At 46.1% G+C, this 25,193-nt stretch overlaps 1 protein-coding gene across 1 annotated transcript in view; it reads left to right on the forward strand.

Moving 5' to 3' along the window:
- LOC122373836 (toll-like receptor 2 type-2) overlaps positions 1-25,193 on the forward strand; it is a 35,806-nt gene that overhangs the window by 8,944 nt on the left and 1,669 nt on the right. Inside the window, exons 2-6 of the mRNA XM_043352212.1 lie at positions 18,925-19,669; positions 20,081-21,875; positions 23,315-23,485; positions 24,442-24,512; positions 24,751-24,971. Coding sequence (XP_043208147.1) covers positions 18,926-19,669; positions 20,081-21,875; positions 23,315-23,485; positions 24,442-24,512; positions 24,751-24,971 — 3,002 coding nt within the window. The 5' untranslated portion in view covers position 18,925. The remainder of the gene's footprint in view (positions 1-18,924; positions 19,670-20,080; positions 21,876-23,314; positions 23,486-24,441; positions 24,513-24,750; positions 24,972-25,193) is intronic.

The following is a 25,193-nucleotide window of genomic DNA, read 5'->3' on the forward strand; positions in this document are numbered from 1 at the left end:
ACACTGACCACTGTCCACTATTATTGTCACTAGACACGCTTACATAGGGTTTGTTGCAAGCTTATATCTCCGTCCGTGATGTTGCAAAAGATGCCAATGGTGCTTAACAATTTACAAAATGATCCCCTCTAAATATTTGAAGACCACTGCAACGAAATTATCGCCAAATTAACGAGCTAGAACCTCGTCAAATATGCTATGTAAACCGGGTTACTTCCACTGTCGACTGTCGACTGTCCACTATCAAATGATCAATGTCACTGTTACTCTCACTGTAGCCGCCTTAGCGCCATTAACTGCCCTATCGAAAGCAGTAGCCGAGTCTAATGCTGAGAAACAACTAAGCATTGCTCATCTTAGATAAGGTAATTAGCAAACGATGCATGGTATGAACCCTTTTGCTGGTGACGAGGACAAACCTATCAAACAAAAAGTGATCTAGCCATAGCCAAAATTAAGACCGCTCAGTCAATGTGCATTCACTGACCATGCATTGTGATTGTGAAATGCGCACTGCCTTCTGAATTCGCAGAAGACGATTCAAGAAGAGGTTAACCATACTGATAAGCCAGGCAGATAGGTGCACGTCCGCATTTAAGGAACACTGTATGTAACGCAATCCCATGTAACTGTCGAACCTCTCAACACAGCCTATCTAGACTTTCAGGACATACAGTGCAGATAAGCCAATCATGACTCATTCTGTGTATATTGCTTCATACCTATATGACGTAAATGTGGTACCGATTTCTCAGCATTCATAGTTCCAACTATGGCCTTGGTTCCAACCAGTTCCAACATCCCGGACGAAGTATTATTGTTTGCACTGCGTGCCGTTTTCAAGCACCAATCACGTGACACTTTCTATAGAGATCCGTAAAGCGGGGAGCATCTGATTCATCCGTCTGAGATATTAGACCGCTCAATTCCACTTAGCAGAACCCGTATCCCGTACAAATCCGTTGAGACACCTTAAAAGCCTCTTAACGTGCCTCGACTAATGCTAGCTTAATCATCAGTCAGTGCCCTTTCTCGGAGTGGAACGCCGTTAATCGATGGGAGGTCGGGTATTGCAACTTTCAGACTGGGTGCGCTAGTTTAAAAGGTCATCCAAACACACACGCACACAAACACACACTCATGCAAGCATGTAAGCAAGCAGACATTGGACGTTGAAATAGCGAGCATTTTATGATCGATCACACTCTCACAAGCGCTTACGCAAGCGAGCACAATGACATTGATGTAGACAACCGTTTGTGATCGGCTATACGATTTAACTCTTGCAAAAACTCTAAAAAGCTCTCTAAAATCTTGCGAAAACATTTTCAGTTTGACTGTATCATAAAGTGTCTCAAAACATATTTCCAAAAAATGCTTACATAGGCTTTTCCAGAGCAACTCGCGTCATGTTATGAAGATAAGAACACTCCTTTCATTTCGGCTTAGCGCGGACTTTGACCCGTAATTCCGTCCCTTATTTACTTGGACGATACAGCGTACAGTTACCTACCTACACACTTACACAGCTTACAAGCGTCGCCACTGCATCACTTAAAAGCGATGCCAGGATAATTTGCCATCTGCATCGTGATGTACTGATAACTAAATGGCCTACTGCTATCGAGCAGAAGCGTGCTACTACCATGTCATTGGGTCGCCGGTAGTCTGTGACTGCCATCTCGAAGTGTATCTCCGTCGTACTGCGAAACAGATCAGATCTAGCATGCTTGTTCACACATGTTTATTTGTAGTTAGTGTCATGTTATATCATTTAACATCTTCAGCTTCAGCTACAACTGCAAAATTGAGATTTTGCAGCAGTCTGGGTAACACCAGACAACAACAAAATATGAAGAAGAAAATAGTTGCTCATCCAGTTGCACCGCTTTGTAAAGTAAGCCATTCCTTGTCAAATTTTGAAAGTACCTATCAGAAAAATCAAATGCATGGAACTAGCTTCAATAAATACCAAAGAAATGTCACCATAATGAGCGCAACCGTCGTCAAAATGACAATTGATTTTGGCGGTCCTCTGTGCCGCTACAATGCCCTCTCTTTCAGCTCCCCTGATGCACCGTTTGCACCAGCAAAGTTACCCCTCCCCGCTACCCCTGGTTTAGTTCATCCCACCTTCATTCCTCGTTCCCCTCGCCACAAAAATAATAATGCAAGCGGTCATCATCTCACTTTTGCCTCCGCACCCTCCCGCTCCCCCGAATGCCACCACCGTTACCGTCGTCGCCTTGCACATCTGTGTGGTCACCATTCTCTTCTTTAGAAGATTTGATGAATCCGATAACATGACGAAGTTGGGGAGGTGGTCAGCCAAGTTTTGTCATAAAACTGACAAATCATCTGGCAACTATTCTGATCTGCTTAGTGCTTAGTCTTACTCACAGTATAAGGGATGGATTTGTTACTGAAATGTCTTCTAATCAGACACATGGACACTTGATCTTTGAAGGGCATGAAGATTCACCAATGTTGCACACCGGACTTTAGAAGCGAGCTGATTGAATATCTTCATGATAACTGATAAGTCAAGAGATCTTGTTCGCTCTTGAAATGATTATCACCGGCTCAAGATTTAATATCTAAGCGATGTACGCACAAAGCAGCACTCAGGCTAGTGCGATCAGAGTGCGATACGGATGGTATCATCCCATGGTACGGCCCTTATACAGGTATTGAGTGGTTGGTTGTCAACTTCACAACATGCGATCCATGTGCTGGTGAATACGTTTAAAGGGAGATAATGACCTTTTTCCACAAAATCTGAGTTAGGATCATTTTCTGACAAAACACAACAAGTTATAATGTAAATTAAAACCATTTTGCTCAATGCGGTACCTTGCCGCAAATATCTCAACTTGAAGTCACGTTAGCGGGGAGCGCTGAAAATGACCGTTGAATAAGTACTTACATCACTTTTTGGTACTTGCATGTAATTTTGTAAAATGAGCGTATTCCTTACATTTGATCTTCATCACATCTAGTTAGTTAATGGTCGTCTATAGTGCCTTCAAAAGATATTCATGGTTTGGGGGTGGTTTATGTCTAAATTTACGCAACTATTTTTCCTGTTCATCATCTGAGGCCATATGCTGCTATTTTAGTAGCAACGACTCAATTTTGAATCGGTCCCGCCGACTGCACAATAAAAGAAGATAGATACAACACTTTTGCGGCATCACTGAAAAACTTATGCAGAGGCCAGTTTTACCAAAAAATACCAGCCGGCCGCCGAAATAAAATATCCAGCCGAAAAAATAGACGCCACGCAGCCACGAGTTTCACCAACAAAAAATTCCAGCCGACTTCGGACGGAAATTATTTGTCGCCGGTAGTCAGCTGATATTCTGTTACGATATCAAATTACGATATGTCAAGGAGGTTAATAAATCATTTAAAGCATGTTTTCAATCAAATTCAAGCGTGATTTCTAATGCAAATGCTATATATATTTCGAAATATTATTATCGTAAATTATTACATTATTTTCAAGAGTAATAACAACAAAGTAGAGCATTATAAACTTTCATATCTATATTAACATTCTGGTGCCCAGCAAAAGCCAATCAATACAAAACTACCAAATTGTAAACGTAGGTACGTCATTCATAAAGGTGACGAAGGAAGCTTGCATTTAAGGCAAATTTAAGATGGATCTTTTTTCCTGTCAGCCTATTATATTTATTTTTACAATACCTTCAACTTGCTATGTACCTTTTTGTCTGTTTTTAGTCGCACCTTGTAGAAAATCATCGTGTAGACCGAGAACGCAATGTGTGGACCTCCAGCTATGAGGTGGGGACTAGATGAGACCCACTCCAGTGGCAGCGGAACACCTTCAATTAAGGGGGCACTGCCGACTTTTGGTCCCATTCTTTCCATGCAACGCCCATAGGGCTAATATTAAAATGTCAAAATCAAAGGGGGCACGGTGCCCCGGTGCCCTACCCGTTCCGCCGCCTATGAGTCCCGCTCCCGACAGATCCGGGAGCCGCACCTCTTTCCTAGCTTTCAAAAGAGCGGCAAATAAGCGGTCAGCATTGCTCCCAGAGACGCCACCTGAAGCTGGACGGACGACGGACAGTTCCGCTGCCGAGCGATTGAAGTTGAACTGCGGTGCTACGAGGCGGCTTCGCGTGCACTGCATTAGCACCTTCTAGCGGGAGTAAGAGGGCTAACGAACTCGCCAAGGCCTATATATGTAAAGCATTGTGCAAAGGCGAGTGTCTTACCTTAGGAAAATACCTACCCAGATTAACTGCTGCACCGCGGTCATTGCAGGGCTGAGGGTACGTCGTTCGCTCCGCTTCGGCGAGGTGGAGGTCAGACTGCCCGGCTAGGTGGTTTTAGCCGATATGCAGGCCCCGTTTGGCGGGCCCGGTCGAGCAGAAGGAACGCCACACAGCAAAGAATATTTGCTCCAGGCCCGCTACACTGGTCCGGCTCGAAAGTCGTAACAAATTAACAATACCTGCGCTAGCCGCTAGCGTCGTCGACCGTCGTTCGACTGCGCCCAGTACCGCTCAGTGGAGAGTCCTGCCGAACTCCTCTGCGTGTGCCCAGATCATTCGTTGCGCGCGGACACAATCGTCCGACGGCGACCGCTGTGCATTATGATCGGGTGGTCACCACCTTGGTCGCCGACTTTCACACCCAGCCGAGCCGTCTGGCTACGCCCCAAATGATCGTCTAAGCCTTTCGATTGGTTTGTAACTCGGGTCTAATATCGAAATGTTTGGGAGTTAGGACATGTTAAATCCGTGTTCATGAACAAACATACATTATGCAACTAAAACGCTTTACTTACTTTAACTTTTCTAGGCTGATGACAAGGCATACATCTATTTCATTGCAATATTTCTAAAATGTAAATAAATCATGAGCAATGAGCATAAAAAACAACAGCGATCCACTAGAAGCTAGTGTGGAAATCCACTGACGTAGGTCGCCTCGTACTGGCGCAGCTCGTAGTTCGTCCAGCAGCGCCAGCGTCTCCAGCACCCGGCCGCCCGCCTGCACCATCAGCCGCTGGAAATTGCTGCGCTGCCGCTCCAACATTAGCTTGACCGCCTGGCCGGCCCGGCGGATGCGCGCCGTCCGACGCACGCAGTGTACGTCTTCAACCGCGCCGGGATGTCGTACGACGCGACCGCGTCCACGGCGTCCACGTCAATACCGCGCGCTATAGCCTCGAGCACACCAGCGCGGCCATCTCAGCTAGCGCGCGCCGCCGCCGGCACGCCGGCACTACCCCACAGAACTCAGTCACGCGCGCGCCCAGCACAGACAGCGGTAGCTCCAGCTGGTGCGCCACCTCGTTCCAGTTGACCAACACGAGCGAGCGTCGCCAGTCGGGCTGTCGGAGCAAATGGTGCATCAGCAGCGGCTTCAGCGGCTGCGGCGCCACCACGTTGAACGACTCGCTCAGCTCGGCCGGCGTGGTGAACCTGCCGACGAACTGACCGGGCAGTGCGACGGCGGCGGCCGCCGTGCCGACCACCAGCAGTCGCGGCTGGAACAGCGACATTCGCTCCAGCTTCTCCGGCCTCCGGGTTCTGTGACAGGGTGGCCAAGAATGGCAGCTTCTGAAGCGGCAGGTGAGGCGCGCAGACGGCGGCGGCCGTCAGCCGGCCGGCGATGCAGGGCGGCGGGCCGTGGCCGCCGCCACCCGCTCCACCGCTTTCAGCCAGCCCGTCTCGGCCATCTCGATCACCCGGTCGGCTTCGTCGATCACCAGGTAGCGCAGGTGCGGTAGCGAGAAGCCCTCGGCGCTGGTTATGTGATCCATCAGCCAGCCGGGAGTGCTCACCACGATCAGCCAGGGAGGCCGGGCCGCGCGGCCCCACCGCCACCAGTTGGCGCCCCCTCGTGCCACTGTGTCTCCACCCAGCAGCTGGACGCAGAGCGGCGTGTCGGCGTCGTACTGGCGGAACACGGCGGGCACCGAGCGGCCGGCCGGCGCCGAGACTCAGAGGTCGGCCGGTGGCAGTGGCGACTCTGCGGCCGCCAGCAGCTCGGGCAGCACGGTCACCTGCACCAGGAACACCTGTTCGATGCCCTCGGCGGCCAGCCGGGCGCGCAGCTCGGGGCAGAGCGCCGGCAGATTGGCCGGCGCCGGCCGCCGGTCGCCAATCGACTGCAGGTGCGCCAGCCAGTCGGGCAGCGCACGCGGTGCACGGTCTGTCGGCTCGAGCGCTCCACCTCGTCCAGCACGGTGAAGTCGTCAGCGGCGGCGTCTCCGTCCGACTCGGAGGTGTCCTCACTGTCGTTATTGGCGACGGCGGCTGCCGCTGTGCGCTCAGTCAGGTCGGCCATCACAGCAACACTCGCCGATGATTGGCGTCATCGAAACCGTCGGACGATGGTGGATTCATCACCGTTTTTGCAGCAGAGACTGGAAAAAAACCTCAGCAAAAAACAAGGAAAACCTTACAACATGCCACAGCCTGCAATTGTGCATATTGTTATTATATTTCTCACATGACAGAAAATATTGGCTGCTTTATTCTAGGAACTGGCATGAAAAACATAAGCTAAAATCAAGCTAAGTGAATTATTATTGTATTTCAACATGAGACTGGGAAAAAATCCTTGTCACTGTCAACATGACCAGTGTAACGGATGGGCTGCATGAACATTTCGGCGCATGATCTGAAAACTCTGTGAGCAGAAATTTCAGCGCTGAGGTGAACAAATAACATTTCGGCCGCAATTTGCCTGGTGCCTCCACAATTTTGCAAAACTAACTCACAATACTTACAGCCAGTTTTAACATGATCCCTGCATGACTCATGCATGCAAGATACACATGCATTCAATATCAGCACAGTGCACACACAACAGTTATGGATTCATTTACATTTTACAACATTACTATTATTTTCTTTTCCTTCAATATTGGCAGCATGACTTGCTGAGCTCAGTGGCACAATCTCATGACAGCAAGTTTGTTCGGGTTCGCAACCATGCAAACTTTGCACGTTTGGCTTCAAAAACAAGCCTTTATACATTTCTTTCATGCTATTAAATTTCTTTTTTTAAATTTACTGTCATTGATCTTGAAAATCTTGCCATTTTGGTCTTAGCCATGTCAATTGCACCTTCCCTATTCCGCACAGCTCAAGTAAGTTCCACCCAAAAGTAGTAGTGGTATCAGTAGTTGGTGCCCTGCATTGTCAAATGTAGCTGAATATGTGAAAACAGTGACATATTTATTTAAAATCTTGAGTCCAATAAGCCTACCCTCTCTGCCTCTCCTTCCAGCATTTGTTCAAGCACCTTCAATTTTCGAAAATGATCTTCCATCATTATTTTCCACTTCCGTGCGACTCGCACGAGCAATGAACTTGTAAGCTGACCACTAGTTAATAATGTGCTATCATCTTGCTGTTGGGTGCTTGTAGCAAAAAGATAATATAAACGAAAAAACTAACACCACAACACCAAACACCAGTCTTGTTGGTTCCTTTTGGTCCTGCCTGGTGACAAAGGCTCTTTCTTTACGCAATATCATCAGTATTCCTCTTCTAATCTTGAAGCCCAGATGCTTTACAAATTGGCCATGAATAATACTAAATTATTATATCAACTGGGAAGCGCAAATCACGATAATTAGTAACAAATGAGGCCAATTGTTCCAACACGACATCAAAAAAAATAGACGGGGTCCCCCGTCTATTTTTTGGGCTGTTTTTCTACAAATAATGGCGCAAAATAACACTCCATTAATGCCGCATTTGCTGTTGGTGAAACTCGTTGGCTATTTTTCTGGCTGATATTTTTTCACGCCGGCGGATATTTTTTCGCCTGGTTGGTGAAACTCGTCGGCTGGTTTTTGACAGAAAAATTGCGCCGGGCTGCTATTTTTCTGTTGGTAAAACTGGCCTCAGTACTGTTATCAAAATTCTCATAACACCGTTCGACAAACCTGAAGTCTTTTTGAAATAAATATGCTTGTATTTTTCGCTTCAGGCTCTGAGGCCAAAATAATGAATTTCGTAGTCGCAATCGCAAGATTTGGCTGCGTTTCTGGCGCATGCCGTTCATTTGTGGCGCAAAATAATACTTGGAAACAAAGAAGAGTAGGCACTATGTACGAATCTAATTAATTCTAAACCGAATTAACTCTAATTCAAATTAGAATCCTTACAACCAAGCAACGACAAGGCGATAACATAAACAAAAACCCAAGCGTCGCTGTTTGAAACAAAAGCGCCATATACTGCGACTTTTTTATAGAGAAGGACAAGAAGGACAACGCATTTCGGTGGGTGTTACAAGTACTGCAAGTACTGCTTCTTTTTTGCAAAAATAAAAACCTTTTTCACATACGAAAATGTGCTAGGTAATTTTCATATTTTATAGAAACTACAGTAGAAATAGTATAGATGTCGAGTAATTTTTATTAAAGAAAAAAGAAAGCTCATTATCTCCCTTTAATGGGGTTCGAAAACCGTTGCCGAAGTGTCTGCACGAACACTCTTCTCATTTCTATTATGTCATTTTACTGAAGTGGCTCTGTCATTTGAAGTTATAATACCAAAAACACATCGGCTAACCAACCACTCTGGAGGGGCGTAAGTGCATGATGGGATCATTCTATATGTATAACTACCAAGATGTCCGAGGTCTGATGTTCACTTTTGATGAAGGCTCGATGAGATCTGGTAAAGCTCACTGTCAAATGAACGCCACAAACGGATCTTTCCTCCCGCATAAAAATCGCATGCATTGATTTAGGCTTAAAAAAAGATGGCTCTTGATTGGCTGTTTTGTGTTGTCTTTAAGTGTTATTTGGCCAGCAGAAAATGGCAGCAATAAGAAACAAGTGCTCAGAATAGCACAAATTATAGACTACTTTTTATCAGTGATGCACTGATCGATGCACAAAGATATATAGACAATGCACGGTAACGGCGCACTACAAACCGAAATACATTCTAACTTGAGCAATGTTTTTTTTTTCACAGATGTGCATTTGCAAAGAAAAAAATGCGGTAATGAAAAGAGCAATAATATTTGCTTCTGTTACTATCTATGGCGACAAGAGTTACACGCTATAGCAAACGCAGATCATATTGTTTGTTAGTACTTTATTCAAGCACCTCACTAATGCTTACAAACGTAATTTTATCATCACCAATACGGGAACTTGGTGTTAAAGCCCAGCAGCAGAGGATCAGTTACAGGTTTGTCTCAGTGTCAATAAGGTAAGGTAGGTTTGTCTCATGTGCCTTATCCTCCCCGCATTTGAACACACAACGACAAGGGATTGCCGAGTCACGATTGGTCCTCTGCAATAAGTAGATTGCTGAACTAGTTCCTCTGTGCCGTCGGGTGAAAGTCAGAGCGACTCAGTTCATCTTTGCTAATTTCCCATGGGTGCTGAGGGTTGATGTGGTGTAGAGAGTTAGACAATTAAGCATACAGCGCAACAGTCACAGAGCTCTGAAGTGCAGTCAGAGCTGTCACTTACTACGAACGGAGCATTAGGTACTAGATTCATCCAGATATGCATTCTCAAATTTAATTTACTCCTCACGTTTTGTACCATAATTTCATAGAACTTACTACATATGTTAAAATGCAAAGCCCAGATGAGATTTTTTTTTTTTTTTATAAATTTAGCTCGAATGTTTGAATGGACGGATTGACAGAGTCGGAGCCCACACTAAGCAGAGCTTGTTGCGTAGACCCCGACCCCTACCGTCCGATCGCGCAATTCCGGGTAACGGGAGAATTTAGATGCCAAAGTTTAACGTGCCCTTCAAAGCCGGACACGGCCTGTCCCACTCAACTGACTTCAACTGGCTGCGGCTGCTCCCACCAACCGCAGACCATCCCCGTCAGGAGTTTCAAATATCGAGCGCCGGAGCGTCTCGAACCCGGGCTCTTACTACCGGGAGTCCGATGCTCTACCAACTGAGCTACGGGACAGGCAATGACAGGACAGGAGATATTCTCAACGTTACGCTTTAGCCTATTCCCCGGAAATATTCGGGCTTCCGGAACTCCAAAACGCTTGTCAATCAACTAACTTTTGAATTCGAGCCCCTATTTTCGAATGATTTAGTAGTTTTACGATATTTCGCCAGAAACACTGGCTTGCTCTCAGTAGTTACTTGCGCGTGAACAAATCGCCGGCTGCTCAATAAAACCGAATATTTTACCCCAGAGACACAGACGAGTGCATTGACCTGGTGGATCGCTCTCGAAAAAGATCAAGATAAGCGGGAGAGCCTATGTCTCTGGGCCGGGAGAGAGGTGAATACGTGGGCCCTCGTAATCAAGGGGCACAAAAAACTATCTGATGATGTCTCTAGATTGTGGATTCTGTCACAAAAGCGTTACACGGCGATTCGCTTAGTTGATATAGACTTTGCTGACATCTGCTGACAAAAGTGAGATTGTAATGATACGTTGTATAAAATACATAAATAAAAAGTGCATGTCTAAAGAAAGCACTTTTGAACCAAACAGTTACTGAACAGCATGCATGGTGCTTGAACCATGGAACTGTGTCCAGAATTACGATAAACACATGTCAAGTTTTGCCCGGTGCTGTGAAGTGTTTGTTTGTGAAGTCGAACTCGCAAAAAGAGGCTTCGGATCGTTTCAGCTAGGCTGATTAATACACATGCAGCACAAACAATGATCAAGTCGACACTCGACATCACTAAAATGTCGGCCCAATCACCAAACGCACAAAGCCTGCACATTGTGGTATGCCTGATGCACAAATGTATGCATTGTTTATACAGCACATACTGTAAGAATAGCTTGCAATGGGATGATAATGTTTACCGTTTGGTGAGTCGGAAGTTAGCCACTGGGTCGCGCGGGAATGTCTTTGTTGGTATTTTCGTCGTTACCTAGCCAGACGCTGTTCATTGCACGGTGCTTCTAAGAAAATTAACAGATCCGGTCTGAAGTGCCTGAAACTACGGAACAAGCCAAATTGAGACCTTTGCAACAAGTTATCATAATCATGAAGGAGGTCACGAATCACGATCACGGAAAAGCATCCCAAAGTTTCCCTTGGGCAATAGAATGCCACTGCATCTGTAGTTAATACCAGGAATTTTCAGAAGAGCAGCACGATTTAATTCACTGACGCTCGCTTTCAATCAACTTTGGGTAGAAGTTGAGAGCGAGCTTCGAGCTTCTCTTCACATAAGTTATCAGTCTAAATTACCCGTGGCAATATACAGCGCTCACTGGACTTGGAGGCTTAGGATGGAAACGTGCAGTTGAAGTTAACTGCTGTTCCCTCAATAAACAGCAACGTGCTCTCTTGGGAAAAAGCATAAAAGGTGCTGAAGGTTTTCAGGATCCATTCGCCACTATTTTCGTTTTTATTCGGTTGCGCGAAACATCACGCACTCGGTAATCATTGTGGGCACTGCAGCTGTCAGGTCTCTGTCAGGCATCATTCATGTGTCTGCCAACTGCCAGACATGTATTGCTGTGCATTGTTGCACTGTTGGGTATCGCTGCCATTGCGCAATGAAATGCAAAAGAAGACCCACTGCAATTGCAAGCACCCGCCCGTATTTCACCCCCACCTCGCAAAAAGCCACTTTGTTACAATGGGGCTAAGCTCACGTGACTGCGAGTCTCGTACTCCTCTGCAGTGATCGATCACTAGCTGTGTATGGGATTTATTCTCTGCTGCCGTCACCGTAGTCTGCAGCGTACGACAGACCACACACAGGTCACGTGATCATGTCCCCTCCCCCGTCCCTCCTGGTCCGGTCCATGCCGCAAGTGACCTTGAACCGGCAGCTTTTCAATCCGGATTTAGTTTGGGGCTTATGACGTCATGCGCGATCGCAACGTGGCAGAGTTGGAAGAGGTGCAAATTTCCTTTTAATTGTTAGTCACATTTCGAGAGTGCGTCTTTGAATTTTCATATTTGACTCGGACATGCCTATGTACGTGTTTCAAAATCCTGACCTTCGAATAGCCCGTGAATAAGTGCCTCAAACAAAAAACATCTAGCCAAAAAAATAATGAAACTAAAAATAAAAGAAAATAAATCAATTAATAAACAAATACATGAAAACAATGCAGATTGCAGACCATAGGTCTTTGCTCAAAAAAGGCTATGCCCACTGTCCAGGTAAAGAGCGATTTTCGATAGGCGTTATCACAAGTGTATTCGCGGCCATTGGGGCGACGTAAGAAAAGAAGAAAACAACTGGCCCCAAGAACTTTAAATTATCAAATAGCATGCACCTTTTCCTTGATATGTAGAGAATTTACCATTAATTGTTAGAGAAAATTGCATTTAAAATCTTCCATTTATGCTTTTTTCATCGTTTGCACAGTATGTTCTTTTACTAAGCTAGAAACACTAATTAGAAATAGTTCCCGCATCATCAAGAACAATAGGGAAGGCTTGAAGTGAATACAATAATCTAAACGGTTTTGTAATCCATGAGAAGACACTTCTAAAATTGCCAGTAGAAATATTAAAGGCAAAAGTTCAACTTTTTCACAAGACGGATGGCTATTAACCTATTCAACGTGTGACAACTCAGCCGGTATATCGTCGCCTACAGCCCAGCTTTCCCTAGTGACCGGCGCTGCTCTCGATGTCCGCCCGTGCCGCCTAACGTACATTAATTATATGGCTCAAGATGATCTCCAGAAAAAGCTCATAAGCCAACGGTCATTACGGGTCCAGAGGCCAGTTTTACCAACAGAAAAATAGCCGCCTGCCGGAATTTTTTGCCTAAAGATCGTTTCACATATGGAGCGTAAACGGCAAAGCCCTATCCGCTTACGTGCCCATCGCGTTTACGCTCCGCATGTGAAGCGGTCTTGAGGCAAAAATTCCGGCAGGCGGCTATTTTTCTGTTGGTAAAACTGGTCTCAGGTCATGATATTTTCCGGTAGCTTTTTCTGCTGACAATTATGCACCCGTCAGCCTTGCTCTCTTTCATTGGGGTTGAAATATGCAAACATCGATTGGCATTTACAAATTCCTTTTAATTCGAACGGCTATTCGAAATTTGATATGGAGATACCTTGAATTATTCATTCAGCTGTTTCTTTGGCCATACGTGACACCATTCAAAAACACGAGATCCGGCTCTTTGCATCCTACACCACTTCTCCGAATTCGTCACTTTTATTCTCCATCGCTAACTGGATTTGTCAGTGGGACCCACGCTAAACTGTATCCGCAACATTGTCTGTAATGTTCATGCATTATTCATGCCTTTTAATTCCATGAGCCAATGCCATGTTTTATAGGTGGAGACAATAATGCTGATCAGTGGCTTCTTGCGGTGACAGTTTTCGGAAGGAAAAACACCTTTTTTTTAGAAAGTCTCTGTAGTCTGTATCCTTATAAATGAGTTATGCTTGCAGCTGCTCACAGAAAAGTATGCAGCATGCTAAATTTATCATAATTTCTTTTTAAACGGAGCATTTTCACTAAATGCTTATCTTTTGCTTTGTCGAACAATATACGAAGTGCCTCGTAGCTCGATATGCATCCATAAAAAGTCGTCACCCAAGCTTTGACGAGGACTGAAAAAGCGTTGTTTTCAGGTTGAGGATACAAAAATGCGCGTTACCTACAGCCAGAGCCGCACTATCCAAGCTCAGTCTTCCATATATTTTTTTTCTGTTGCACAATGCACACCGCTATTCCCGCGCGTTTTCGTCCTGTAATCGATCTTGCATGACAATCTAAGTTTGGAAGGTTGAGAGTTTGAGATAAAGGCAGTCTGTGGTTTGTTGAGGTTTAGAAAGGCGTGTCTGTCACTAACGAGTCTCTGGTTCAGGCGGAGTCTGCTGAGGGTGTGTGTGGGGTCAGGGGGGGGGGGGGGGCAGACAGATTACCCAAGACCGGCTCTAGCAGTTGCCACTCCTTCCATTCCCTTGGAGGGATAAGCGAGCGAGGCATCGTTGCCGAGATTACGGCCCATAAATCCTCCGGCGGTGGTGAGCCGGCCAGGTCTGAAGGCTCGCTCGGCGAACACCGGAGGAATCCTATTTTGGTGCTTTGGGACAAAACCACTCAGCCCGAGACAGCGATTAGGTCTGGAAAGTTATCCTGTTGCGATTGGGGGCCCGTGGTATTGCTTTGTAGACTACGCGAATTATATGTTTACCTATGGTGTACCACCATTACCAACCAAGAGGAAGCCCCTGGTAAAATGATACCGTGCTTTTCGCTACTGGATACCACTAAAGCAAGCGGTTCGATGCATGATGCGAACGATATGGAGCATGACTTCATTGTTAGAGGGACTGTGGTGAGAAATGAGTAAAATGCCATAAAAAGTGACCTTCGAATAGCAGTAGTCATGGTTTAGGAATGCTATTCCCTACAGCTTCAACGTTATGGACTATGGAGCGCTCATACACTAAGTCGCACACTACGTATAGTCAAACGGACTACGGAGCATTCCGAAATATAAGCACACTTGAGATTCGAAGGCCGCTGGCAATCCTTGCAAATATCGGCAGGTTTCTCGTTATTGTGGAGACGAAACCAAACAAAAATTGAGTCGCTGACAGCCAACAAACCACAGCCGATTGCTGCACAGGCAAAACTCGTAGCTATCCAAAAACAAAGACAAAAGTATTGCAGCGTACCTCAGGATTCATTCCAGACCACCAAATATCTACAGTTAGTAGTCAAGGAAATCGTGATAGTTAAATATATCTAACATATCTAACCTCAGATAAACCATGCGAAGAAAAATTAATGCTATAAAAGTTGTAATTGTTTTCGGAAGATTCTCTGGCAGGATAATGTTGCAGAGTGACCCATGCAGGCTACAGGGGCGCGGGAACTACTCTCAGACTGGGGGTGGGAGGCACACCATTATAGAGATCAACCCAGGGTACCCCCAAATCTAGTTTTCTAACCGGTTTTAGGCCACTTATTTTTCATCCCTTGACTTTTTCAACAAACAAAGAAAACATTTGCATAAAAACTAAAAAGTATGGTATTCCGTCTCAAAGTTGTGGGGGCACCGCTTCCACGGTCCCAGAGTTGTGGGGGGGGGGGGAGAGCACAAGCTGCCCCCACTGCCCGCCCCCCCCCCCCCCCGGTTCCCGCGCCTATGGCAGACTATCCGCGCTTGACGTTATTGTGGAAAAGGTACATGAAATCATTTTGAATAAAAAATGCTATATAGTCGAAAACTTATTTTTGTACCACTAAGTTTACCTAGCATTCAAGAAAGCAAAATCAACAGATATCAACCCTTGACCGTCTTCTTCTGCCAGTGATGGTTAGCCTTATACTTTCTTCAGCTATATTGCAACGAATTGGCTTGACAAGGCTTTTAGTATCTGATTTGGTCCGGTAGCTGGTTTACAAATGCTGGGTTCTTCTCGTTTATTACGGAGCGAGCGAAGCGAGCGGAGTCTTTCCTTAGATTAACGGAAATTTCTGAGTATGAGCGGCCGGCCGGCCGGCCGGCCGGCCGTGGTCACGCTTTTGCGACGCTTATATCTCAGCAACCACTTGACCGATTTACACGCGGTAATTTTTGTAGGGTAGCTTCATTCCTTCTACCAAGTATTGGACTATTCCCGATGCATGTAGGTGACCCCTGATGCACGTGCCACGTGCAAAACGAAGAGGTGTCACTTTTGTAATTGTTGCAATAGCTCGGTAACTACTTGGCCGATTGCGCTGAAAGTTGGCATGTAGGTAGTCACCCACTAGGCAATGCATATCCATGTGCCAGAGTTGGGGTGCTGCTGCACGTGCGCACGTGCAGGGGTCGATTCCAGATCTCGAGAACGGCTGGACCGATTGCGCTCAAATTTGGTACACGGTTACGGAGCAGTTAGTAGGGTGCCGTGCACAAGTCAGTTGGAACCCATTTTGCACGTGCGCACGTGCAGGGTGCCGCTTTCAGATCTCGAGAACGGCTGGGCCGATTGTGCTCAAATTCGGCACATCGCTAGAGACCGGTTAGTAGGGTGCCGTGCACAAGTCAGTTGGAGGTACCCCCTCGCAATTTCGCACGTGCAAGGCCCACCCTCTCGCTCGCTCCGTTAGTCGCCCCATAAGGCGCTATACTGGTTACGTAATCGATAGTCATGTTACCAGTGCTTCAATGTCATTGGCGCTTCTGCCGCGGAAACATTGTAAGATTATGAACGAACGGTGGTGTCTTACGCAAGAAACAAGCTAATAACTGCATGCATGATGGAATGCGAATCAGGTTTTTCATAGAATGGCGGACACTGGATCCCTCGGCTGCCCGCCGGGAGCGATTCTGAAAGAAGGGAACCCCCGACATAGAAAGCGACTTGGGCAGCTGGCTCAAACACGATGGTCTATCAGTCATTGTGGCATTCAAATCGTTCTTTATTCAAAATTCAAAAGAGAAATATGAAGAGTGGTAAGACAGCTTTATAAATTATCAAATATATGTCGCATCTACATTTCCCACTTTAATTTAGTTAATAAAAAAGCAAGCGGTACTCAACCAGTTGCTACCTGCCAGCATCGCCAGATGTGCCTTGCTGTGAATATGTTTCCATCATAAACCGATAATCATGTTTTTCCACGGAACTAACCGTGGAAAAACATGCGTTCATAGAGGTACTTTGTACCTTGCATCTCACTATCTGAATCTCGCTTACAAATCAAGTATTTTAACGGCTAAGTCAGCTTGCATGTATTTATGTCCTTACCAAATTTGGGCATTTCTAAAAAAAAAACACGAAACACAAAGCTGTTCTACAACTTGGAGATGCTCTTTTCAAATACACTGAATTGGCATCTCTCTTATGTATCAGTAATATCTCTTATGTATGTTTTAAGAAAAAATCTAAGAAACCCAAAGGACGTTACATTGCGTTTTCACACACCACCCAACAAACTCGCGGCCGCGCGGAGGCCTTGCTCGATCTATATCCAGTATCTGGGAGTTCTCTGTAGCGGATGTAGGTGCACTGCGTATGTCGTGCAAATGACATTAGAAAAGGAGGGCTATCATCGTTCCAGTCTATACAAAAGCGGGTCGTTGCCCGACAAACATCTCTGCGATAGACATTTGCGTTTGTGGAGGGAAACTATTTTGGACGAGTAGTGTATGAGATCCGGGAAGCGGTCAACAAATCAGAGTCTTATACGATTGGCAATAGTTTCCAATCATTGCAAAATGAAAGTGCGTTAAGTGTACAACAAGTTTTTAAGTCGATATAGCTGAGCTGTTTAGTCCGTTTCAGTTATTGATCGCGGGATGAACATCAAATACATGGTTTTTCGATGCTTCAAGGTACGGTGAACCAACTGTAATGTCAATCACCGATATTGGCTGAATGCCAGACGGCTTCGGGCCGGATTTTGCCTGCCTCTGCTCTAGTTCGACGTTCGGCTTTTCTTGTTTACTAATCCTGGCATGTGAGCAATGGCGTTTTTAGGACGATAACATCACTTCCGAGCGAAATAAAACGGTAAAATATCGCTTTGTATGAGCCACCATAATTAGCCATAATACGTTCCAGTAAGAGGCAACTGATAGGTAAGGAATACTCGGATTCAGAAAGGTGCTAGCTTGCAAATAACAAGAACAGCTTCATAGTCGCTTTCCTTGTGTTTGTGGGATTGAACTATTTCAAAGGCGTTCTAATCCTTCTGAAAAGCGGCTAGAGAAGATGAACATAAGTTGAAGAGAGGTGACTGCGAAGGCGCAAACAATTTATATTTTAAGTAATGAGACGCACATGGTGGACCGCCCAATTCACAACATTACGTAACACGCGATTGATAACAAAAAGATGAAAAAATCAGATAGCTGACGTAACGAGCACAAAATTACGTAATGTGGGCGATATCAGACAGGTGAAATGAACAGATAGCTGACATAATACTCAGAAGGAGATGAACTGCTACCAACCCAATCCAGGTGATCGAAAGTGAAACTTAAATATTCCTAGAAGTTTTTTTTTTGTGTGTGTGATATTGAACAACAAAAAGCCAAAGGACACTCTCGCGCTGAAATATGTCATTATTATAAAAGCCACACGTTGACGTATTTATCAAGCGGAAGAAAATGTAACAAAAGACCAGGATCTGATGTGGGTTCAGTGCTCTTTACATCGATTGCCCTATTCACGTTTCCTCAATAATGAATAACTATAATAGGTATTGAGTTTTCCAGTTCTACTCGCTAGCTAAAATAGCAACTCTAATGAGCGCAGTGTGCCCTAGTTGGGCTTCGTTCCCTAAGCTAATCAACAAATCTTCCGAACAATGTTTAAAATGACGAATAACCAGCAACAAATTATTCCTGAAAACAACATCCTATTCCGGTCGCCTACACTTAGTCGCAGTTTTCCATTTTCAAGGAATTTTATCCAAATAAGGCCGGCTTCAGAAGTGATTGTGGACAAACCTGCCCGTGGAAAACTCCCATGTTGGCATTTCTCCTAGCTGTTGGCATGTCAATGTCACATTGTTGTAGCCCGCACGACTGGTGAAATGCTTATGGTTCTTAGCAGAAAACCAGCTTAGGAGAGCATGTAATTATGCAGGAAGCCACCACCTATTGGCAGACAGGAGTCACCAAACATAGCTTCATGGAGTGATAGGTCATATGGCAAGAACTCCATATTCCAAGAACACATCATCTATCAGATTCAAAGAATTTCATTACTTTGGCTTTCATGTGCTGCGCCAGTACCATACCGCGAAACGCATGGATCACATTGTTACTCGGGCACAGATGGTTAACTAGCGCACAGTTGCAATTTTTACGAGACAAACGTCACTTCTGAGACAGCGAAATAACTTAAAATGATGTTTCACTTCTGTACCGGCGTTTGGCCTCCAGCCTTTGCGTCTGACCTCTGGCCTATGTGTCTGTCTGACCTCTGACCTTTGTGTCTGACCACTGACCTTTTCTCCTTTTGCTTTCACAGGATGCTGGTGAAGCTGCTGGCGGTTGCTGCACTTGCATTGTTCCTCTGCAGTCAGCGTTCGGCCGAGTCGCCTTCGACGGCGCGGCCACCTCTCATCACGGGTACCACTGATCCTCTCCGAAGTTACATCAACAGAGAACAGAACAGAACCCCAGCGGAAAACAGAAAATCTCAGCCAGACGAGATCGAGGGCTCGAGCGGGCGCGGAACTGCTGAGGAACTGGACAGAAGCACAGAGCTCAGACCCGAGTTAGATGTGGAAGTCAAGCTACCCCAGAAGACGGCGGCGAGTGTCAATCCAGTGTTCATCAGTTCCCCAAACAAACGGGTGCCCCATGTCAGTCACAGAGAATCCCTTGGACACTTGCTGGACACAATCAGCTACGATGGCAATGTTCCGCAACTTGGCGTCAACCACAAACCTTTCCACGTTCTTGAATTTGCCGACGTGAACGACGGCCCCCCACCCGATGTCGACGATGTCCTGGATGCGCCAGAAAGTGCGTTGGGTGCTCGGCCCCCAGAGACTGGCCTGGTCGAGCTGCTCAGACTTACCGATCGGCGATTTCTTCCCCTGATGCTGATGGGAGATCCCGAGCCCGTCGGCAGGTATCACTGCACCTACGACAAACCGCAGCCAATCGTGCAATCATACGTGGACGCCTTCGATGACAACGGTTGTGCGTCCTGCGAACTGGATGATGAAGGACGTCCGATCAAGGAATACTCGGAGGATATCACTGAGGTAAAAGGCCATCGGTATTTTCTTGTAACATTTTTAATTTGTTTTAATTTTAATTTGTAGCAGGTATTTTAGCCAGGCTTGTAATGGGACAAATCTAAATATAAGATTCTTGTTGCCAGGACCATAAACAAAAAGGCGATTGAGATGAATCTTTAGCAGAAGCAATCAGAAGAGCTGATTTACTACCACTTACCGCATTGTGCATGATGCATCATATGTTTTTTCCCCATATTTGTGGTTTTCCCGACCTTTCTCAAAACAGGGTGCCTCAGGATCATGGCTGCAACTTCCACTTGCGTGAATGCAGCTTAGCACGCGTATTCACGTATGATGTAGGTAATTTGTATCTTATTCTTGACTAAGTGCTCCAGCATCACATGTCATAACCGCTTCCTCTGTCTGTTTCGGCAGTTCCTACCGTCGGGTTTCAGACCTGAAGCCAGCGAGGAGCGCCTGCGGGAGCTCTTCCAGGCAGGTCTCCTGGACAAAGACACGTTCAGTGCCGAGGACCGACCCAGAGGTGCGCTACGCCGCTCCAGTCCGACGAGCACCAACTGCACGTGCAGTGTGGGTGACCAGGAGACGATCTGCAGCAGTGGAGGCGCCGGACTGTTCTGTGACCAGCTGCCGTATACCACCGTCCCATCCGGCATCCTGGAGGTGTCTCACACCAACATCTCCGAGCTGGACGTGGGCAGTCTCGAGTTTGTTGCCAACGTCTCGGTGCTACGACTGGCATGGAACGAGGTTGCACGCGTCCAGCCAGGCGTGTTCGCCAACATGTCCCTACTGAAGAACCTCAGTCTGGCGCACAACCGGCTGGAGATGCTGGATGTCAAGGCGTTCTCGGGTGCCACCGCACTACAGGAGGTGGTGTTGTCATACAACATGTTCACAGAACTGACGCATGCAACGCAAGCGCTCAATGTGAAAACGACACCCAGGCTGGTGCATCTGAACATTGGTGGAAATAATTTCAGCCAGATCGGTCCACAGGATTTTGAATCGTTGAGTCAGCTTCCAATTGAAGACCTTCAGCTGCACGAAAATAACATTGAGCATATTGATCCAACGACATTCATGGAACTGAAACATCTACGTAGACTGAGATTGCGAAATAACTTCTTACCCATTGAAGAGGTTGCCGCTCTTGTGAATGAGATGAACAACACCACTTTGGAGGTTATCGACCTTTCCATGATTGGAAAGTACAGCATCAGTGAACTCAACCCTGTCCTGAGCGCGGTAGCTGATAGCAACATCACTAGCCTGATGCTCAACGACTACTGCTTTCCCAGCATCTACGGCGTTTGGTTTCCCGGCTTTCCTGGACTCAAGGAGCTAAGTATGCGCTCGTGCGGCATCTCGTATATCTACGCCAACTCCTTCAACCAATTCACGGCTCTTGAGTCACTCGACCTAAGGGACAACTACTTCACATACGTCCCGGCGGCAGTGCTTCTTTCCTCTCTTGTCTCCCTGGATCTTTCTCGACCGGAGCTGAGAAAATACACGGGAGCGCAGAAGCCATCTTTCTCCGTGTCCCAATACCGCTTCCGCGAAATGACGAGCCTTAAGTATCTGGACCTTTCGTATAACAACATCACAGTCCTGGAGCGCGGAGCGTTCGTCGGTCTGGAGAACCTTACCGTGCTCCTGCTGAAGGAAACTGAACTAGAGCACATTGCCAACTTCAGCTTCAGCATGCTGGAAAACCTCTCTGAGCTTCACCTCACTGGCAACTACCTCGGCGCGCAGCCGTTCGAACACCTCTGGCAGGGCCTTACTTGCCTCACTGTGCTCTTTCTGGATCACTGCCGCATCAACACCAGTCAACTCTACTTGAGCGAAATGCCACGCACCGAGATCCTCAACCTCTCCGGCAACGCGCTCCGTACCCTCACTCCCAACACCTTCCACGGTCTCTCCTACCTCAACACCATCGACCTCTCCGACAACATCATCGAGTCATGGGAAGAGAGCATTTTCCGCGACTCCCGGGCGCTGGAGCGGGTATATCTCCGAAGCAACGGTATCACCTGGATCTCGTCTGCAATGGCTGAGGACTTCATGCTTCTGAACCTGAGGGTGTTGATGCTTGGACACAACCCGTACCACTGCTCCTGTCACCTTCACGACTGGCTTGATGGACAAGATGATGGAGCAGACATTGGAACTGTGAGGACAGACTGGCTGCTCTCAAAAGGTATGATTATATTTCATGTTGTGTCAATTCATGCTTTGGTAGCTCTCAAAGGTAGAAAGTGTACCCAATAGTTCATCGTTGTAATATATCGCAAAGCAAATATCATGAATAACCAGGGCCTCCAATAAAGGAGTGCAACGTTTGTTTGTTTGTTGGTCATTTTGGGTCATGGAAAGCAATGCTAAGGTTCAATGAGTGACTTTAAAATAATGAAGGACGAGTTCAAATTGAGCTTAGGTTACCTTTGGGTCGTATTAGATTAACCCTATTCCTGGCGGGGGGGGGGGGCCTCAGGAGCCCCCCCCCCTGAGTTTTTTGGTTATATCTCCCAAACGCGTTGAGCTAGGAAGCTCAAATTTTCTGACTTTTCCTAAAAGGCTTCTACGCAACATGTCTGAAAATTTTGAGTTGATCTGACCTCAGGTCAGGTCACCAGAGGCGGTTTGGTGACGCTACCTCAGAAAAGTTTGCAATCACGCCAGAGCTAGAGTTTTTGACCGATCAATTTCTTCTCTTCAAGGTTTAGTTAGGGTACCAGTATGTGCAATTTGTATATCTCGGAATTTTGATATCGGTGACCTAAGGTCAGGTCAATTTCGCGACCTCCCCATTATAAGTCAATGGGGGAAAAATCAACTCCCTGTTTTTACCACTAAAACGGGTCGGAATGGCCCCATATACCATACATGACTTCATATACGATCAACCTTCACTACCTTGAGGTCTGTTTTGCTGTTGGGCAGCTGTGAGGTCATGTGACGTCATCAAAGGTCACCAAAGGTTTTTGGCCAATAACTCCGTACAGGAACAAGATACAGACGCGTGGATGGTCTCATTGTGTTCAGCTCGTCAAGACGCATCGAATGATATACATGATGACCTCGAGGTCACGTGACCTGAGGTCAACCTTTGACCTTGACCTTTTGAGGTCAACATATATATCATTCGATGCGGATCGACGAGAGGATCACGATGATGCCCTTAGTTTGTTCCTATCTTGACTAATTCGAAAGTTATTCGAGAAAAACTCTCTCCATATCTAGTGCCGCCATTTTGACTTTTTCGACCCCTGTGACGTCATCTTTGACCTGACCTGAAAATGACCTTAGTAAAAATTGTAGATCTTGGCCGTGCGTATCCGACGCCGTTTACCGCTTGTCGCTATCTTGCTTCGTTCTCGAGATCTCAGGGGGGGGGCCGAATCGGCCCCCCCCCCCCCGCCAGTTTCTTGTCCCGGCTGAGCCCGCCAGGAATAGGGTTAAGCTTTACATCAATTTTCACTTAGGACAAAATGAGTGGTCATCTAAATTAGTTTGTCTCAAGAGCGCTAGCTCAAGTTTCTTCTCGCTTTTCTTGTACTTACTCGTTTGTCCATAACTCCCGGAAATTGCATTTGTCCACGTCTTCAACGACAACAACCTTCCCTCTCGTCTCTTCAGACAAAAACGGTGGCTACATCACCAACGATATCGACGACTGCTACTGCAGCTCTCCGCTCAAGTTCAGCAACGAGACTGTGCTCGAGTTCTTTCTGCATGCCGACCTCTTGCCGTGCGCAGAGCCCTCACGGACACGCATCCTGCTCACCATGCTTCCCGTCTTCGTCAGCGGTATGTGGCAGTGTGGGGAAGGGGAAGATGATGATGAAAAGCTGGGGAAGGGATGATGTTGGGGATGGTGCTAAATGGACTGGATAGAATTATTTTATGGGTACGTGATTACGAACGTTTTTACATTTTTTTATACCGCTGTTGATATCGAGTGCTTTCATTCTTTTTGTTTCTTCTTTCTGTAGAAATATTTTATCTAACAGGTGCATAATTTGCTTTTGCTCTACTACACCTGACCTTTACCCACGCAACTTAGGTACATGTTACTCTAGATCATCATTCTCCATTACTCTTTGTGCTGTCGTGAGTTGCCACTAATGCTGCCTTGTGTTGGGATGACAAATTACGGTTGCAGACAAACAAATTTGCTGGTTCGTATACTTCACAGCATTTTTTATATAAGGCAATGGTAGGGTAGCCATCCTACGGATATTGCCATTCTTAGTTTTCTCGAAGAACTGGCAAGAACACTGAACCTTATGTTGTCAACTTCTTAAATTTGATTTTATTACAGTCCAAAGCGAACTGAATAGAAATGTAATCGCATTACGCTGAGGTCGCTCAGCGGAAATCTCTAGTAAGGAAAAGTTACCCAAGCAGAGTAAAGTTTTGCCGGGCATTTCTTCTGAAACTACTGAAATTAATATATCGTCGAGCTTTTACAACGCAGCTTTGATCTCATGCAGGTGTGTACCTAATGCGTATAAATGCACCGTGCTGCTGAATATAATGTTTTTTAAATTTGCCAAGGAACACTGAGAGGAGAGCGGGTGATAGAGAGAGAGAGAGAGAGAGAGAGAGAGAGAGAGAGAGAGAGAGAGAGAGAGAGAGAGAGAGAGAGAGAGAGAGAGAGAGAGAGAGAGAGAGAGAGAGAGAGAGAGAGAGAGAGAGAGAGAGAGTCTAGGAGCATGAAGTGTTTTTCGCCAATATGTTTACGCAATACTGTGTTGTTGCAGGTATGGTGGTGGCACTGCTTATTCGCCTTGTTTACAAGAATAGGTGGTACCTGAGGTACTGGTGTTTCAAGGTAAGGGAACTTTTAGCTCCTTATCTACGATTGATACAATGAAATGCGCAATGGCGCGGCATCGAAGCAGACTATCAATACACTTAGATATTTGACTGATCTGCCTTCTATCTGCCTTCTAACCAAACAAGGAGTCTTACCTTAATCGGCACCCGACACCGAAGCGCTTTTCTAATAAAAATGACTTTTGATGTGCAGCTAATTCCTAAGACATTCTCCATGACTCCGTCTCTGACAGCTCACATCAAAGCGCTGGCTGAAGCGTCTGAGGAAAAGCAACGAGGGATTTCTGTACGACGCCTTCGTCAGCTACTCGTCTGAGGACGCCAGCTTCGTCAGCGAGATGATAGAGCAGCTAGAGAAGACGCCGCCCTTCTACCGTCTCTGTGTCTACGAGAGAGACTTTGAGATCGGCAATGTTATCAGCGAGTGCATCCTGGAGAGCATCAACACCTCTAGGTGAGACATTACGTAGATCGTCTGCTTTGTATTTCATCAATGCTTTATTGTTTTGTTTGTAAGTTTATTTGCGGAGTAAATTGTGGATTATGAGAAAAGAACATAGAGCTTGGCGTCTTGAAATAAAAAACAGTGAAATAGCATGACAAACTTGATGTTATTCAGACGAAATGAATGTAAAAGTCAGCAATAAAAGGATTTAAACGAATTCACTCTAAAAAA

Source organism: Amphibalanus amphitrite, unplaced genomic scaffold, assembly GCF_019059575.1.
Source record: "Amphibalanus amphitrite isolate SeventyFive unplaced genomic scaffold, NRLGWU_Aamphi_draft 001559F_arrow, whole genome shotgun sequence".
NCBI classification, from domain to species: domain Eukaryota; kingdom Metazoa; phylum Arthropoda; class Thecostraca; order Balanomorpha; family Balanidae; genus Amphibalanus; species Amphibalanus amphitrite.